This window comes from Pempheris klunzingeri, chromosome 22, assembly GCF_042242105.1.
Source record: "Pempheris klunzingeri isolate RE-2024b chromosome 22, fPemKlu1.hap1, whole genome shotgun sequence".
Lineage (NCBI taxonomy): Eukaryota > Metazoa > Chordata > Actinopteri > Acropomatiformes > Pempheridae > Pempheris > Pempheris klunzingeri.
The window spans coordinates 8403350-8421907 of NC_092033.1; the positions used below are offsets into that span (position 1 = coordinate 8403350).

The window sequence follows — 18558 nt, forward strand, 5'->3', positions numbered from 1 at the left end:
ACTGGGTGCTCAGTTAAGCGCAACAAACACAGTGAGCGATTTAATATTGGCAAAAAATAATGTTCTATGTAGTGTATTAGAGTTAATTGGTCAGGGTCTCTCAATACTGCTGGGTGTGTAAAAAATAGTTGATTAATCACTGTAGACATTATGTTACTTTATAGATTGTGGCAAAAGAAAGCAATGACGTGACACTAAAGCAATAACGAATGCACTTCTACTGTGATTAGTGCAACTTGAAGCTGGATTCATCCTGAATAATAACAACAGTAATGACAATAATAATAATAATAATGAAAACAATAAGAACCAGTCAGCTGTGAATACCCATAGAGAAAGAAAAAAAGACAATAAGCAACAGGGGCAGTTTGAGAACATTTAATATCCAATTAAAATATATTCCAGGTGAGAGCAAAACATTCCTGACAAAAAGAAATAAAAATTGTGTAAAAATGTTTCCACATTCCAATGTCTCATATTATTTTAAATGACAATCTTTAAAAAAGATTACTGATGACATCTTCTGAATTAAAAGAACAAAATTGCATCTTACAAATAACTGTAGATATGTTTATAAGAATGATTTTTTTTTACTTATATCTTTGCTGTACATTTAACTGTAATGTACCATGCTGGTTATTTTTACTATGAGAACAATACATTTTGCTTCTTCAGTACAAAAATAGGAAAAAATATTGGGGTTTTTTTCTGAAATGCTTTTGTCTTTTTTGTTGCTGCTGTATTTGTGTGCTCTCCTGAAGCTACTGTGCAGCCTGTCTATACATGAGTTTAGCACAGGAAACCCTGATAAAATTAAAATTTTCTATTGACTGTGACTTCTCTACTGTACTGAGGGAGGAACTCTGCGTGGGAACCAAGTTTGGTTGGACAGTATTTATAACTTAAAAGTATTTTGGAAATGTAATTTCTATCATATTTTCTGCTACACATCGTTCGACCAGGCCTGTGAACTCAAAGCAATGATTATCAGATATATTTCTATACCTTCTTTGCTGCTTTTTATCTAAATTTAACAAAGCAAATCCTTTGTTTAAGTTAATTTGCCATCAAGAGCAAATCATATGGCCCATAAATTGTTTTCTCATTCCTGAGGGGAATTTCTGTACGTTGTTTTGTTTGGCAAAGAAAATGATCAGCAACTGCTGCATGAATGCAGCGTCAAAATAGCCCTGGCAGGAAAACAAATACTGAACTGATATTTCAGTGTGTTAAAAGTTTGTCAGTATTTTTGTTGGTAATGATGAAAACCTGTTTGTTAAAATCAAACAAAATTCCAGACTGGATTACCAAACCTTTGAAATTGTCAAAGCACATAATCGGCAATCGGCCTCTGCGTAAAACCACAGGTACACCTCCGAAACGGCTCTCTGTGAGGTAGTGCAGGTTAACAATTTCCTGTTCTTTCCCCGTCACTTCAAGTTAGATGGATACCATGTCATTCTTCAACGTTATAGTCATATTCAGAAGAGGAGGAATAAGACTAACAAAGCACTAGTAAAGTTACAAAGTGCATGAACAGAAAATAATTTTCTCTCCTACACACCTGAAAAACCACTGGTTAGCATAGTGACAAAAAAAGTTATCCTTGTGTACAATGTGCATAAGTTTCACTCACAAATGTCAAGAAGAACTGTGACAAATTAAGGTTACTGTAACTAAAATACCAAAACAGATATTTATCACACTAAGTGTCTGCTGATAAAAAAGACAAAAACATAAAAGTATCATTTTAACAACAACTTTAAGAATTTGGATAGTAAAATATACTCATTTAAAATGAGAAGGCAAACTAACTTAATTTAAAATAATTGTAACCTCCAATCCATCTGATAACACATAAACACATTTACTTTTCCAAATGTACAGAAAACGAGACATGTTTAACATGTTTTACAATTAAGTCAGTCTGAGCGCATCCTTCAACAGTAGTTCTTAGACTAGGAAGACCTGTTAGTTAAAGCCCAGAAGGCTGGCTGGTGTTAGACCACTACAGACTACACATAACAAAACCAAAACATAATTAAATTCTGCTACACTTGTTGTATTCAAATACCTGTGAGGTTGCAGCATTTATTGTCTTCACTGAGAGTGAGCTAGAGAATAGGCTACATTTTCCCGTTGAACTGCAGGTGAGGTCAAGGCTGCCAAAAATAAGTGGGCCGCAGTTTAGGAGGAATTTGTGTGTTTTCAGAGGAGACATAAGAAGGTGTGTTTTTCTGATATGGAAAAAAACATTTGTCATTTTTGATAACTGCTTTTTCTTGCAACCAGCTATACTTGGTTTGAAGTGGAGAGTCGGGTTAGCTGGTTATACAGGAGTGTGTGATTACAGTTAGGATGGAGGAGATCGCGGTACATCTGTATTAAGTGGAAAAATGAGCCTGGGTGCTCTGGGAAGGATGTATGTATAGATAGAGGGTGTGAAGAGTCATCAGTACTTGCTGCCGGAGTCCCCTGCAAAACGGCTGACGTAGGCTTTATAGATGGTGTCCAGGAATGAGCTGTCAGTCTGAAACACACAAGCAAAGGATCATCATACTGGACATTTGTTTGTGTGTGTGCATGCGTGTTTATTTGCACATATACTCTGCACTGCCCAACAGGTGCTTAGAATAATACAAACCACATGGATGTTTAGCGTGTCAGTGTCACAGGTACTTTCAGTGATATTTTTCTTACCTGGATCAGATGTAGTAGGGTGGCTTGAAGCTGGTTTCTGGACAAAATTCGGACCTCCTCCTGCAGCGGGGGTCTGGACAGAGTTGGGGGGGCAGGGAGGCTCTCTTGGGCAATAGCTGACAATCCACCACTAGACTTTGCCTGAGTGAACACACTGGGAGAGAGGAGCAGGTTGGGGGCCACAGTGGCTGGTATCCGCTGGGGGGAAATGACCTGGAATGATAATGTGAATTACAGTGAAACTCAGGAACCTAAAAAATAAAATTAATACAAACAGTAAAAAGTCAAAGAGAACTGCAGTTGTTCAGTCCTTACCTGAAATTGCAGCGCAGCCTTTTGACCTGCAGTGACTGTGGTCTGGTCTGGGACTGGGCCTGCACCTTGACCTTGGGTGGGCCCCAGAAATCGAGGGGCCAGTCCTGGACACGGTCGAGGCGGCTCATCGGAAGCCAGGCTTTGCTCCTGCTGGACAAGCTGGAGCTTTTGCAGGAGCTCGTGAGGCGACACCACACCGGGCATCGAGGAAGACAGACCTGGCAAGAGAGCACGAGAAAGATGAGATTTATTTGAACAGCTAAAGATACAATTTTGGAGATAATGGAGATAAGTACATACATAATAAAATACCAGTGAGAATATTACATGAATGGCTAACTTACATATTTTTGTCAGATTAGAGATATTCAATCAGGCATATTTTAAAGAGATAGATTCATCATTTAGATACCCAAACACTGGCAGGCAAACATTATTATGAAGTAGATTAAAACATCGAGCAGAAACAGACATATATACTGTTAATATACAATAGCACCTTAATTCATATACTGTAGCTACAATGAGTATTGTGTAATATGGGGAAATAATTTAAGGAAATGGGAATTGTTATCGATACCTGACGCTAAAGGTTCTCGCAAGTGTAACTGGATTTATTTGCACTTGGTCTGAAAGCAGGTTGGAATCTGTGTAAAGGTTTGGCTTAAGTTTGTGTAACACAAAGCAACAACAACAAAGCAAAGTATTTTAAGGAAACCGATATCATACCCTGTGAAGGTTGAAGGACTTGGTCACTGGTCACCTGAGATCGCAGCAAACCTAGAAAAGCAGGCAAATATCATTACTTCTTTATTATCCATTATTTTATCTAAATTCAGTTATTATTCATAGAATATTCATATAATACTATAAGTGTATGTGGAACACTTCTTCAGTATATGGTCATAATATTTCTTATTCATGGCATATTGAGAACATAAAAGATGTCCCACCTGTTCCCTGTATAGCTGAAGCTGGCTGGCTGTTGTGCAGTGCCTCTGGTTGAGGTTTAGGTAGGCTGAAAAACAGCTGCTGGCTTTGTTTTGCTTGGAGGTGGGAACAGGACACAGAGTCGACCATTATGGGCTGGGAGGAGAGTAGGGGGTTCTGCTGCAGAGGAGGAGGGTTGGCGCAACACGGTGCAGCAGCGGAGGAGGGAGGAAGTGGCTGGGTTTGGAAAAGTCTCTTGATTGGGTCTGGTTGAAGCTGTTGCTGTTGATGATGATGGTGGTGGTGGTGCTGCTGATGATGATGGTACAGGTGGTGATGGTGGTGATGCTCCAGCGGCACACCGTTGTCGCACAGCCTGTTCTCGGGGGACTCGGACACGGTCTGGAGCACCCCTCCGACGCCTCCGACCCCTCTCTGTCCCTGCATGAGCTTCTGGATGGCTGGGCAGTGCTGAGGCTGGCTCTGCTGCGGCTGATGGGTGGAGGTGGGGTTCGGCAGCAAAGCCACAACAACGTCTCTACCATCTTCCCTGACTGTTTGTCCCCCAATCACAGCCCTGAGCCCTCTATCTGAACTACCGGGCATGGTGAGGTTCCCTCCCTTGGAGGTCACACTTCTGCCAGAGTTCATTGTATCCTCATATGTCAGCGTGCGGGCTACAGGTGGGCGAGTGCCTTTTCCCAGTGATGACTCTGTTCCAGGGGCACCCAAAGGAGAGACTGGGACAGGTTTGGATGAGTAGCGATGATGATCTTGAGAGCCAAAAAGAGTGGCCAGAGAGAGTGGCTTGGGTTCAGCACCTTCACTGTCCTGGATGAGACAAAATAGAGATGAGAGTAAATAACTCTGATGCAGTTGTGTCTTAAGTATGAGGCCCACTGGAAAGGTGCTTAAATGACAATAAAATAAAATGAAGTGAAAACTGAATTGAATAAAGTCGATTTTGTAATGGCAATACTTTCTGTTAATGGCTACGGGTAACATTTGATTTTTAAAGTAGTAGTAGTAGAGGCCCTGACACACCAGGCCAATGGTCAGAGGTCAGCCAGTGTCGGGCCATCAGTGAGTGAGTGTGTCCTTAGTTTTTACAGTGTGTCTTGCACCACTGGCACTAGTTGGACAACCTTGTTGGCTGATTTAGCATGTTGAAGCCTTTCAGTGACAGAGATCACTCAGATTCATACAAGAAGAGAAACAGAAGTAACACAACGATCTGTGATGAGCAGGATTGTTGTGAAAATGTGAAGAAGCTTTTGTTGCCGCTGGTCCTTTGGTTAGGTGCGTCAGGGCCTTAAGTGGGTGTAGGTGTTTTACCTGAGTGTTTGGTTTAACTGGTATTGGTTTGATCAGGTTGGGATTTCCACAAAGAACACTGCTGCCACCAATCTCTTTTGGCTCTGATGTAGACTGCCCCTGAGAGAGACGGATGGAAAGGACAAAAAAAAAAGGCAGATAATGAGAAGTTAGAAGAATGACAGAGATACAGAGGGCTGGAGAGAAAGAAAGAGATACAAAAATGTAGGAGAAGTGATTTAAGAAGATCTCACATGATTCTGTACCCCCTACTGGTCAGTATTAGGAAATGCAAACGATCCAACAAAAATTTTCCCAGAGTCAAAATTATTTCATGCTGTTTGTTACATTACCCACCTAAAGCCTGCAGAGTCTTTGGTGTTTCCCTACCTTGTCATACTCTGTGCGCGCTTTGGTCAACATCTGGATAATGTCCACTGACTTTGCTTCACTTCCTCCTCCTCCTCCTCTTCTTCCTCCTCCGCCTCCTCCTCCTCCTCCTCCTCCTCCTCCGCCTCCTCCACCTCCGCCTCCTCCACCTCCGCCTCCACCTCCACCTCTGCCTCCTGCTCCTCCTCCTCCGCCTCCTCCTCCTCCTCCTCCTGGGGACAACCATCCACCCTGAGATTGAGCCAGGGCCTGCTCCTGCTGGGTCAGACTACACACACACACACACAAAGTCAATGTGAAACATGGACATGTAGGTATAGGTCATGCATAGAGATCCATACAAGACAAGCAATAAAGTGGAGTACTTTCGTCTGGATGACACCATCACTTTACCTTTAATCTGTGTTTTTAGTCAAAGTAAAAGAAAAATATTCGCTCACCCTGGGAGCCAAGCTCATTCAAACATATCACGACGGCTATTTGTTGGCTCTAAGCCTCAGACACAGATCCATTAATAAACACATGCAGTCTTTGTTGGTGCAGACTAAGATATGAAACAAACTCTCAGGCTGACAGACGATAACACACTAGTGGCTGTGTAGCAAACCAAATCTCATTTTGAATTTGTTTTCTTTATGTGCTGTGTACATAGACTTTGTGGTTACATAAGCACTTACATCTTCATCCTCTGGGCAATGCGTTGACAGTCCTCCTTATCATAGAACCAAATCCCATGGATAACCACTGGGGAAGTGAAGAAGAGAGGGACAAAAAGGGGACAAAAAGAGAGAGAAGGATTAACTTTTCAACATGTGTCATAAACAAAAATGCAACAAGGGTCCTGGTCTGGTGTAATGTACCAGTCGATGCTAAAAATCAAGTTAAATAATGAGACTTCCTGTTGAATTCGAAGGTGCTCCAGACAGTAAGGTCAGCAGACAGCAAGATGACACAGACATGCAATTGTGCAATTCTGCTGCTATGACATCAGTGCAGACCTGACAGACATAAAAATGTTTATTATTAGCCCTGCTGGGTCTAAACGAGTCATTTCCCAGTGAGAACAGAAGCAGGCAGTGCCATTATGGGCCCCAGGAGCCTAGTGAACTACATAAACATGGTCAGCAAGGGAGGAAAAAGGCAAAACTAATACCCATTTGTCACAGGATTACATAGCAGTAAGCAAGTAAGTTGCATTACTTTACATGGTGGCTCATTTCAGTTTTCATTGTGGGCTGGCTCCTAAAAGCATAGTGAAACAGGCGGCATTGTTGTACTTCAACTCCGTGAGTTCAGTGATGAGAGACTCATAATTGTGCCCAGCAACAAAATTAAGTATCAGGAAATAAAAACCATGAAGGTCTAAAAGAAAAAATAATAATAAAAAGACACTTTGAGATCCCATAAATCTTTGATTTATCCACTTAAATCAAAGGTGTACAATTTTTCAATACTAGTGCGAATGACGTACCTGAAATTTGGTACCGCACTCACCTAAACAATACTTCTTGTGGATACCCTGCTTTGATATATTTTCATTAATGAAAAAATGTTCAATGTTCATTCAAATGAATTAGTCTCTCAGACTGTCAGATAGCAATTTATAATACTAACGCAATTACATTTCCAAGCACTTTTGAAAACCTTGAAAAGACCACATCAATCTAAGTATTTTCAAGCATTTCCAGCACCCATAGGAACCATGTCTAGACAATCCCTTTTCTTATTTTAACAGTGAAAAAGTCTCAGAACTTTACCGGAATAAAATACAGAACACGAATGTGCACCAGCATCTTTATATCAGAAACTGTCCGATAAAGAAATAAGATGAAAGGAGTGTGAATCTGAGCAAGCATTTGGTGCCAGCTTTTGGCACTTAGTGGCAAACACACAGTCTAATTAAGACAACAGGACATTATCTCAAACCTCAACACACTTACTCTCTAAAGTGGATCTCAAGAAAAGATAAGACAGTCTCAAAAGGGAAAAGAGGCGAAGTGTTAAAGACATAAAGTAAAAGACGGAAAGGGAAACATTGATGAATGCAGTGGAGGCAGGTTTTAAATGCAGAGAACAGAAAGCAAAGTAGGGTCAACTGTATGTGGTGGGTAAAGTCATCACCCTATACTCTAGTTAAAAGTCCTATCAAAGACAAAAGCACACACATTCCCACAAAGACAGACATGCACAAAAAATACACAGCCGCACACTTGGCCACAGATGAGGTTGGACAAGCCACTGAGGTCAGCGTGGATGAGGGGAACAGACAGAGAGGGGGAGGTAGAGACACACACACAGAGTTCAGTTGAGCCTGGGAAAATCAGCCCAGTACCAAATAAGTAACTGTGGTGGGAGACTGTCTGGTGGAGCCAGAGCCACTTAGTGCTCACTGGGGATGAGACTGTTTGACAAAGACAAAGCAGTCAGAGTCAGAGAGCCGGAAAATTGAGAAAAGAAATGACAGAAACGGATATAAAGTAGGAAGAAGTGAGGTGTGTTGGAGAGCAGTTTATCAACAAGTCCATCGAGAGGGAAATCTCTAGTTCAAAAAGCTCCTTATCTGTCAGGAAACAAAGACTGAACTTTGTCAATGAATGAAAAATCTTCAACTGAAGTGAACTGACGGATAAGACCCTGTGGAACTTCAGATATAACAGACTGTCTGAGAGAGGGGCAAAGGCAGAGAGGGAGGGAGGGAGGTTAAAGAGAGAGAGAGAGAGAGAGAGAGAGAGAGAGAGAGAGAGAGAGAGAGAGAGAGAGAGAGAGAGAGAGGCTGAAGACTGAACACTGGAGGCGGAAGGGGAGAGGCAGAGGGACATCTGCATTGGATAAGTGAAGCAGAGACCCTGACCACGTGAACTGGACAGCGAACTCCACTGACGACCAAAGTGTGAGACCACAATCAGAGAGGGTCACTAACTGAGAAAGGCCAATTCTGAATATGACGGCGCCCCTTTTACAGTTTGGACTGCAACGGGAACTTCGGCAATTATTACTCTACTGAAGTTTTGCAAGTGATCCAGGACTAAAGCTGTGCGGTCCTTTCAAACCCTCTGTGACTACGAGAAAACAGCGAGCACTGGCACAAACTGGACTCCAGTGGAACTTGGATGCGTAATTTTTCATTTCAGTAGGAGTTTATTTGATATTTTTTAAGTCTGGGAAGCAACATTTCAACCTTTTTTAGTTGGACTTGCAAAACAACATTGCATTTTGCTGGAGGTTTAAATGCGCTTTGACATAACAGTAACCGTGTTTGGCAGTAAACCAACTGCACTACTGGGACTGTTCAAAGAATATTTTGTGTTTCGTTTTGTTTAGGTTTGGTATAGTTAGAAATGCAGACATATTTATAAGCAGCATAGTTGTCCAAGATGGATTAGACGTGCTTTCACTGCAGTATGTGATCAGCTTTGTTGGGAAAGCACGAGGAACATAGTTGACATCCTTTGAGCTTATATTTAGTTTGCTGGTGGTTAGTCAGTGGCCGGTGCTCTTACAGTAACACACATCCATGCCTGGAGTTTTTGTTGTCCAAGAGGAAGCATCACTTCATTTGTTTGTAGGAATGGTATTCATGACATGGTTCTAAGGAGGCTTTGCAACAACTGCTGTGACAACTGGATGTGCACTCTCTGACCTGACCAAAGAAACATTTACACGGTGTTACCCATCACAGTGGTGCACTATTACTGCATCCTTTCATTCTGAAGAAGAAAAATCGTATGAGAGGAAGTGTCACATCACCTTTGTAATGACCTTTATTGCACCTTTTGCCAGATAAAGGATTACTGGAGCTGCAGCTTAAGGTATAAGCTGAGCAACTTCAACTTCTAGAGAGACTCAAAAAGGCAATTACTACTGTAGAGACTACTGAGACAACAGTGGAGCCATGCTGAGAGGCCTGTTTCACAGGAAACCTAAACATGAGCGACTGGAGGAGGAACCTGAGGTCAGATTTAAAGGCTTGCTGGTGTCAGAGAGAGACCTGGGATATACGTACATCCGGCCCGGAGGTAAGACTATCTGTAAACCTGATATACAGAACTCCATAGATGTGCGAAGTCGGGTGCATTTGTTAGCCACATCCAGAATATGAAGCTTGTGGGCTACAGGGTGTTCACCAGGTAGGATCAGATCCACATCTATTTTAAAAGCAAGTACAGATAATACAATACATTAAGGCTTCAACTATTGATTATTTCATTATCAATGCTGATTATTTTCTTGATTAAGAGATTTATCATTTCGTCTATAAAGTGTTAAACTTGCTCATTTTGTTTGACAAAAAGTCTCAAACAGAAAGATATTCCATTCACATAAGCCAAAGAAAAGCACATTTTCATAGTCGAGAAGCTGAAACTAGCTAATGTTTGACATTTGAGCTTAAAAATGACTTAAACAATTAACTGATTATCAAAACAGATACCTTTTAACTGACTCTGCTTCATCAGGAGTTAAAACAGGAGTATAGAAAATTAAAGCCACCCATTACACTGTTATGCAGTACAATCCGATATCTACATGAGTTGTTTAATGGCACAGGAAGACAGATAAAGCTATCAATGTCCTGCACGTTAAATATGAGTCTAACTGGGATTGGTGTAGCCTAATCATTTATAAGCTTGTTCATGATTTTACCACTCAAACGTGGTTTTGATGAAAGAAGACCAGTCAAAGTATCTAATGGAGCACACAACCAGCCACAGCCAAAAACCAAGACACTAACACTACATAGGTTAGCGGAACAACTCCATGTGCAGATAAGACAACTGAAACACTGCTTGGGATTGTAGGTGCTTATAGGAAGGAATGTAAAAAGCCTTCTATCTGTCCCTCTGCTCCGGGATAATTGCCAGAGGAATAATGACTTGCTCAGACTAAAATTGAATCTTGCCCTGTTCTGTGGTACATCTACACAGTTTATTTATAGCCAGCGGTGCCACTTTGTGCCAACTGCCATTCCAGGAAGTAACGGCAGCACTGAGAGCTACATGTTTGTCTAATGATAAGATTCCACGACTCTTGCACACAGAGGTCACGACACAGTGGGACTGGCAGTATTACCAACAGCCTGGGGCCTAAACAGTCTTACAGATCAGATGTTAGCCAGTGAAAAAAACTCCTTTTCTGAGCAGAGATACGTCCCCATCTGTACAGTCATCTGGAAAAGATTCCTCCATCTCACACAAGTGTTGTTGGTGTTCTCATGCTACACTTGGGAGGCTTGGCATTTCGATGTCTCTTGGGGCATCTAAGGTGTTGTTTCTCTGGTTATGAACGTATGTTTTTTTTTAGTCTAATCTGGCTCAACCTCGTCACATAACTGATTGCTAAAGATTTCATTTAGAGTCCAACAATCCTAGTAAATCACAGCAGCTGTGGTGATAAAAATCAGTTGGAGTTTAACCATACTGCATCTCTCCTTATTTGGGTGCTTTATCATCCATCCTGTAATCAGTGTAAAAGGCTGGAGCCACTGACTCACTCTTTATCTCACATTACCCCTGCCCAAATTTCCTTTTTATCAGAGGAAATGGTTACCACAGAGTTGTGATTTCTGGTTTTATGTGTTTTTAAATGTCTTTCCTTCCTAAGACATGCAAGTTAGCTGTTCACTTGCAATTCATTCCCCATTACAAATGTTCTGGCTAAATGTAGAGGCCACTACTATCATCATCTTTAATGAGTGCGTTTAAATCTGGTGTAAAAGGTGTTAAGACAAAAGTTTCTGTCATGCAAATTATTTCACTGAGCCTTCAGGATGTTTAATAATGGCTGTGTTGTATAAGTGCCAGTAAGACAAATGAAGTACTATAGTGAGAGGATCAAAGCAGGCACAAAGAATTCACTGGTATCTAAACACAGCATTCCACCTGCCTCTTACTGAGCCTGATGGAGAGTGTGAGACCATGACAGGGAGGGAGGGAGGTCTGTGTGTGTCAGCGGTTCCTGAGTGAGTGTGTATTTATATTATCAGTGACTGTTGTGGTGTATCTAATCTCTGCTGGCTGGTTTTGTAGTGCTGTCAGGCTCTTCTCCCACAGGCACACACTGCAACGTGTGTGTGTGTGTGTGTGTGTGTGTGTGTGTGTGTGTGTGTGAGCGTGTGCAAGCCAGAGGGGGACAGGCTGAGAGATTGTCACCAAAATACCTTTGCTCCTTATATGGAACTAATGTTTTCCACTCAAATGAACTGCATGTTACACAGTTTGGTCACTCTATCTAATTGTTAATCTTGTATCTACATTCCTCCCTGCGGCTACATACACCTGTTGTTTTTTACGTGATGTGATCACATCCTTTCAGGTCTTCAAAGTTACAAAGCTATGGTCTCATCTGGATTCTGAGTTAATTAATACACAAGCCAGTGTGCATAGCTTACATGCAATAGGTAAGCTAAAGAGTTGAGTTACAAAAGGTAACGAAGACACTGAATTATTTTAAATCAATTATTTCTATTTTTTGTCTATTTTAACATTTTCCCAAGTTCACCTCACCATCTTCAATAGTACACTGAAGCCTCCAGGCTCCCTCTGTTTGATATTTGTCTTTTTATCCTTTAGCTGGTCAAACTGTTTATGTCTTCTTTCCTGTTTGTCTTTGTCTCTACTTTTAAACAAGTTTGTCTCACTGTGTTTGGCAGCTCGTGACACACAGCAAAGTCTCTTCAAACTATTCACGACTGTGTGGCAAGTCCTGGTATTCAGCAGCGTGTGTCTGCACAGTGTTAATCTAGTGTTCTTGATGCCCGTTACAAAATGTGTCACACAACAAACTAAAGGTATCAATAATCAACAGGCAGGCATGAGAAGCGTGTCTGTCTTTCTCCTTACGTCGTGCATTGCGGTAAAGCAGGAACGGGTGCTGGAGCTGGAAGTCCAGGTCTTTGGTGATTGGCTCGGTCAAGTTCTCCATGCTGAGTCTGTTCATTATGGTGAAACCATGTCTGGGAGATGCCAGTCTGAAATCCAGAGGACAAAGCACAGAAGTGAGTCACCCAAACACAACTTGAGGCAAGAGGCACTTCAGTTATTATTCACTAATAGTTTATCTTAAAAATAAAGTACTAAAAACCAACAAAATCAATACTGATAGGAGAAGGAAAGCATGTACTGACCCAGATTTATCATGTTAACATTGAAATATGGCTGTATAATACAATGTGGCTTTGAAGGACTCTCAACCAATCAAACAAAACTAAGTTATGCATGGAAAGACTACAGCATCAACTTCATTACCTTGTGTAGATAAAAAGGCTGCCTTCAACTTCTGTCTTCTCCTAAAAACACACACAAAATAAGAAAACTGATTGAGTGACGTAATTATGACCAAGCCGCTGAGTCTAGCTTGACTGTACTCTGAGAAGACAATATGTTTAAAATACATGTTTTAGCCATAATATTAAGAGATTCCGTTTTAGCGTAAAAAAAACTCTTTCGACCCCAAACGCGCATGACTGGGGTTAACCTGAGTGCTATAACTTCAGTTGAGGTAAATCTGTGTCAGTGACAAAGCGCGCCGACCAGAGAGGATGACGAGGCTAAGCTAAGTTAGCTCATTTCCTTAACCAAAGTTCAGGCTTACCCACTCATTTGCCCTGTTGTTATAAGTATACAGGGCGACTTGGCTGGCCAAGTCCACGATGTTGTTGATGTATGGGTCTTGTCGCTGCAGAGCTGCCAGACTTATGTCCAGTCCCTTAGCGGGGAGGCAGCCGCTGCTACCTGCAGAAGTCGCTGTCATTGTTCCCTATGGAGAAGTTAGCTCGCTACCTAGCTTCAGCGGCTAACGAGTCACAGGAGGATGAGATAAAAGCCAAACCAGCGACAAAGTAAAACCCAAATTAAACCGGTAAGTGCACAGCACCTAGTTTTACTAATTAAGACGTGTGAATGTAAAAAAATCAGGAGTTATGGAGTTCTAACAGTCATGAGTGAGTTTGTAGACGGCCATGTTCAGCTAGAGAGATTGTAAACAACCAGACATGAGTAGCTGCGCAGCAGGGTTGGGGATCTCAGTCTTATCAATCAACTTGGAAAAATCGATTGAGGATAAACGCTGTCAACTGCAGCGATTTTGAGTTTGGTTTTCTTCAAACAGTTTATCAGGAAGAAATGTATTTTCTGTTTTTTTTTTTTACAGTCCTATGTATTAGTGGCATATATGTTTACGAACTCTTTGTTAGTATTATAGCCCTTTGTATTTTAAGGAAAGACAGCTATCCTGCTTTTATTTTAACTTTATTTTCCTGTCACCTCTCCCTATACAAGCAAGCAGCCAATGTTTCTCTTTAGTCTTTCATCCCTGTAGACTAAATATCTGACTGCTGGGAAACATCAACAATGATTCTGGCTAATGTCTCCCAATTCACAGTCACATTTCCCATAAAATGCACTAGGGGGCATCAAAAGGATGTATAAAACACAACCATCCTGCTCTACTGCTCTACCCATTTACTGCATGGGCTGAAGTTGATTTGAAAGCTCAAACAAGATTGTGTGTGTGTGTGTGTGTGTGTGTGTGCGTGTGTGTGCGTGCGTGTATCCCTCAAGAGTTTTGTCTTAATGGGAAAGGAAAGCCTATGAAAGTACAGTTACACAATGTTACACAAGCTCCCAATAGAAACGAATACAAATTCATGTCCACTCCTTTGTAAAGATGAGTCACTGAATTTTGCAGTTAAACCACAGTTAAGGATATATTTCTCTTAGTCTGTGACACACCCACATCATCCTGTGTATGCAAATGCAGCAGCTTTTTCAGAAAATGTAAAATACCTTGTTCACGGGCCTGGTTAAGGTAATTTTGAACATAGTTAAACGTTTACAATGGTGCAGTTGTCTAGGCTATATTTCCTCTGTTCAATGGTTTAAACTGGTAATTTTCCAATTAATACATTATTCAGTTTCACCTTCAACAATGCTGCTGTCCCTATATGTTTATGGGGTTGTGTAAAGAAACGTTTTCCTCTTGTTCCTTGGTTAATTCAGATGCAGTATTTCACCTCCAGTATATAATGCACCACCTCTAGGGTTCAAAAAATGAGACATACCTTTCCTGAAATGAATACTCAAGGACAGAACAGTAACTGATACAGGAACAGGACTTTCAGGACTGGACGTTCTTGAAATTCATATCAGCTGTACCTCGTCACACAATATCAGCTGGATCACCTGACAGTGAATCTCCATATTCAGTTCATCATATCCTGTTCTGTTGCAAGAGTACTTGAATGAAAAGTAGCCTCTTCAATTACACATACATAAGCTCTTCTATTCTGTATGCATTTGGTAGTAGGTTGCTTTTTGTATAATCACTCAGCATAATCACTCACTCACTCACATCAGTTACAACCACAAGATAACATCCTACATGCATTCCTGTTGTATCACTAAATCGCCACTATTTAGCATTATATCTAAAATCTGCACTCCTCCCAGCCTCTGCAGTGCACTGTAATAGTTGTTTTAGTAATTAGATTTATACAGTCGCAGAGAGATGTACAACAGCTGGCGAGCATCCATCAACAGCCAAGTCAGAGCGTCCTTGAGAAAAACAATGACCGTCCAACTGCTCGCTCAGTTTAAGCAGCGCTGGATAAAAACATCTGCTTTAAACACTTCAAAGAACTTCCCTTTAATGTGAATGAAGCACTTCCACGCTGATCTGTGACACTTCTGCCTCTCTGTTAACATGACAATGGCTGCTTTGTGATTCAGTATGGGCCCGTTTGTCTCCCGGCAGGTACGTTTATTACTTTGTCAGGGTGGTAGTGTACTGTATGTGGAGGTGTGTGTTTCAAGGTATATGTGCCTGTTTATCAGGGTGGTATCTATCTGTGTGTCAAGGGAGGTGGTGGCTGGGGGTGGAAGGGTGTTTGTCGATGATGAGGCTAATGAGTTATCCATCTGTTTGCCAATAACCATTCAGTCAAGATTGAGTACTTGACTCTGATTGGTGGTGATAAACGAAGCGATGCTGATGATTGGCTCGTAGGCAGGAAGGATAATGGGATATAGCAGACATGCTGTTGGTTAATAGCTGACAGATCTTGGAACAAGATGAGTAATTATTATTGTATTGTAATGGAAAAGAAAAAAAGTAAGAGATTTTAGATACATTTCTTGAATTAAAATCATTATCCTGTCTCAAGTGAGGCCTGTTGGAACAAAACAACGTGTGCTTATTCTGTGCGTAATTGGTAGGAAAGAAAATTACAATTTACACAGAGGGTACATGATACAGGGGGACACATAAGGATGCATGATTTCAGTCGTCCTGCTAAAAGATGGGCATGAGCTTGAAGGTAATGAGACTTAGTGAGTGGGTGATAGATGGCCTGTCTGGAGTGTTCAATATGGGTCCATCATGGCTCCAGGTGAGACGCAATAATCCCCAATTAGGTAATCATTTGATACTGAATGTAAGAAAAAAGAGACGTTTAACTGAAACACCTTTTTATTAGCCTACTTTTTATTCTTTCATATGTAGAGATATTCACACCAGGGCTATACTTTCTCACTATCTACTCTATGAGTATTTTTGGTCAATTTCTTAGATTATGTGAAATCTTTAAAGTGATTCTTAAATGTAGTCCTCATTTTCCTTTTGTATTTTTCAATCACAATAAAGACAAATACACTAGCTGATCAACAACTCCTGTGTAAAATTACTGTTTTTGTCAATGGAGTCTGGTGGCTTTGAACTGATCAATACAAGGGCTATTTAAGAGAATAAAAAGGATCTCACTGGTCTGTCTGTCTCTGTAGGAATCCTTTCTCCAATGTTGTTGATTTTTAATCTGAGGATGTCAGTGGCAAACACGAGATCTTTTAGTGGACATACTTTCATCTGGCGCATCTGCCCCGAAGCATTATGTTACAGCCATTGTAGCTCGTCCGCAGCCCGTTCTTAACTGCTGGCTGAGGTGATCAACTAGAGATATTCCGAAACTTTTTGTGCCTGCCAGTCATTTCAAACCCAAAATATTTAATAAAAGGGCCCAGTTTTAAAAATACTGAGGTTATCCTTTAATAGTAAATGTTATTACTTGATGTTTTGCATAATCAAATGACTTAGGCTAAATCATATGTGCAAAGTGCATAATTAGATACAGAAAACATTTTTGTCTTAGCTGGTGAAAAACTCTAATGTTTCAAAATGTTTAATTTCATTTTGTCTCTGTAATATTTATTTTCATTGCTTGTTAATTTTGAGGTAAAAGGAGACAAGTTGATGCTCACAAATGACCAGGATTAACTTCCATTCCAAACACCATTTAGATATTCCTCTCTGGCCTTCATCTAATTGTAGAGTGGATCCCAAAAGAAAGCTTCATATTCATATTAAGTGTGTGAACCTAGCAGTTTTTGTTATTAGAATAATAAAGGTCTAAATTCTGAACCTCATGTTGGACAGCAGACTGTCCAGCATATTGTTTTTTTCCCACATGGGATACATTTGTGTGTGCTTGTCTGTACAGAGATTCCCAGAGACCAGCTGAGCTTTAGTCACCCACACTCACACACATAAAAAAGGGGGGTCGGGAGCAACAAATATAGAACAGTCATAAATAGAATAGATATTCCATGTGCAGGCCGAATTACAGAGAACATTTGTATGTGCGAGTCTGTGTGTTTGTATGTCCCTCGGGCACGAGTGTCTGTTCCCACGACCTGCCCTCCATCCGTTCTTCCTTCTCTCAGTCCTTCCTTCCGCCTGTCCTTCCATTCACTGGCCAGTGTAATCAAACAGAGGCTGGTTTGGCAAGAAAGTGAGAGGGAGAGTCAGGCCGCCATTATGCCACTTAATGTCCATCTGTCTCACTGTCACCACCGGGCAGTCATCTGCAGTGGTGGAAAGTAATTAAGTACATTTTCTCACATATTACACTTGATCCCAGTTTTGAGGTATGAGTACTTCGCCAGAGGATTCACATTTTCTGCTGCTTTATAGTTCTCTGCTACATTTCAGATGAAAACTTGGCTGGTATCTAATGCACTGTACCTAATTGTATATTAAAACCAGCTCCACCTTACTCAGCTTTAACATTAAAATGCTATAAATGCATCGATGCACCAGTATTAACAATCTACTAATGTATTATATAATAAATTGTCACACAAACAGGAGCCATTTTCCTGCAGATAAAGTATTTACTAAGTGCTGGAATGCTGCTGCTTTTCCTAACAATAACGCATAAAGTTTGTATCGCAAAAATTTGTAGAATGTTTCCTGTCGTTCATCAGCACATGTAGTTAACAATCCTTACTTTCCCTCCAAATATACAATATATTAACATTGTTGATTAACGTCACAAAACACTGTATAGATGCGTTCAGAAAAAGACAATTCATCTACAAGATGTCATCAGTAGAATAATGCATCAGCTGTCTCCCTGTCCGTACTATGTCTTCAGTGACACATGTAGACAAAAAGCTTTATTCTATTACAGGATGGTGGGTGGTGATTTTGCGCTATGGCACTGAATAAATGAATACAGGCTGCGTTGAGTCATCAGATTCACCTCCTGATTACAGCCTGCAGCAAGATTGACATGAAGCCTGCACATTGTGAAGTTCGTATTCAGTGTCAAATACAATTATATGGGATGGCCGGTACCATAATTAGAGGCTGAATTAGAATCTGTTGCTCAGTACCTTCAATACATCCTGGTGTATTACTGAGCCCAGTTATTCTGTTTAGTGAAGCCTTGTCGTTCCATTTTTTGACGTCTAAAAATGGGACAGAATTTGTGTTTTGTGAGTATATCCATAAAAAGACAGGAACTACTTTCCAAAATGAGGTCAAGATCCTTCTGAAGACCGAGGAGATGATGGAAAAAAATGTTTCCTTTCTTTTTTATCTTTTATATCAGGCTGCCTGTGGAGACCTTTTAAGAGAGAA

At 40.8% G+C, this 18558-nt stretch overlaps 1 protein-coding gene across 1 annotated transcript; it reads right to left on the reverse strand.

Annotated features, from left to right (window-relative positions):
- Positions 1-1807: 1807 nt before the first annotated feature.
- dcp1b (decapping mRNA 1B) lies at positions 1808-13616 on the reverse strand. Its single transcript, XM_070853820.1, has 11 exons — positions 13237-13616; positions 12891-12931; positions 12486-12613; positions 6327-6393; positions 5650-5917; positions 5281-5379; positions 3969-4776; positions 3745-3795; positions 3016-3233; positions 2701-2913; positions 1808-2530 (listed from the first exon to the last, which is right to left on the reverse strand). Exons 1-11 carry the CDS (start codon positions 13393-13395, stop codon positions 2453-2455), a joined length of 2130 nt encoding a protein of 709 aa, XP_070709921.1. The 5' UTR covers positions 13396-13616; the 3' UTR covers positions 1808-2452.
- Between the last annotated feature and the right edge of the window lie 4942 nt (positions 13617-18558).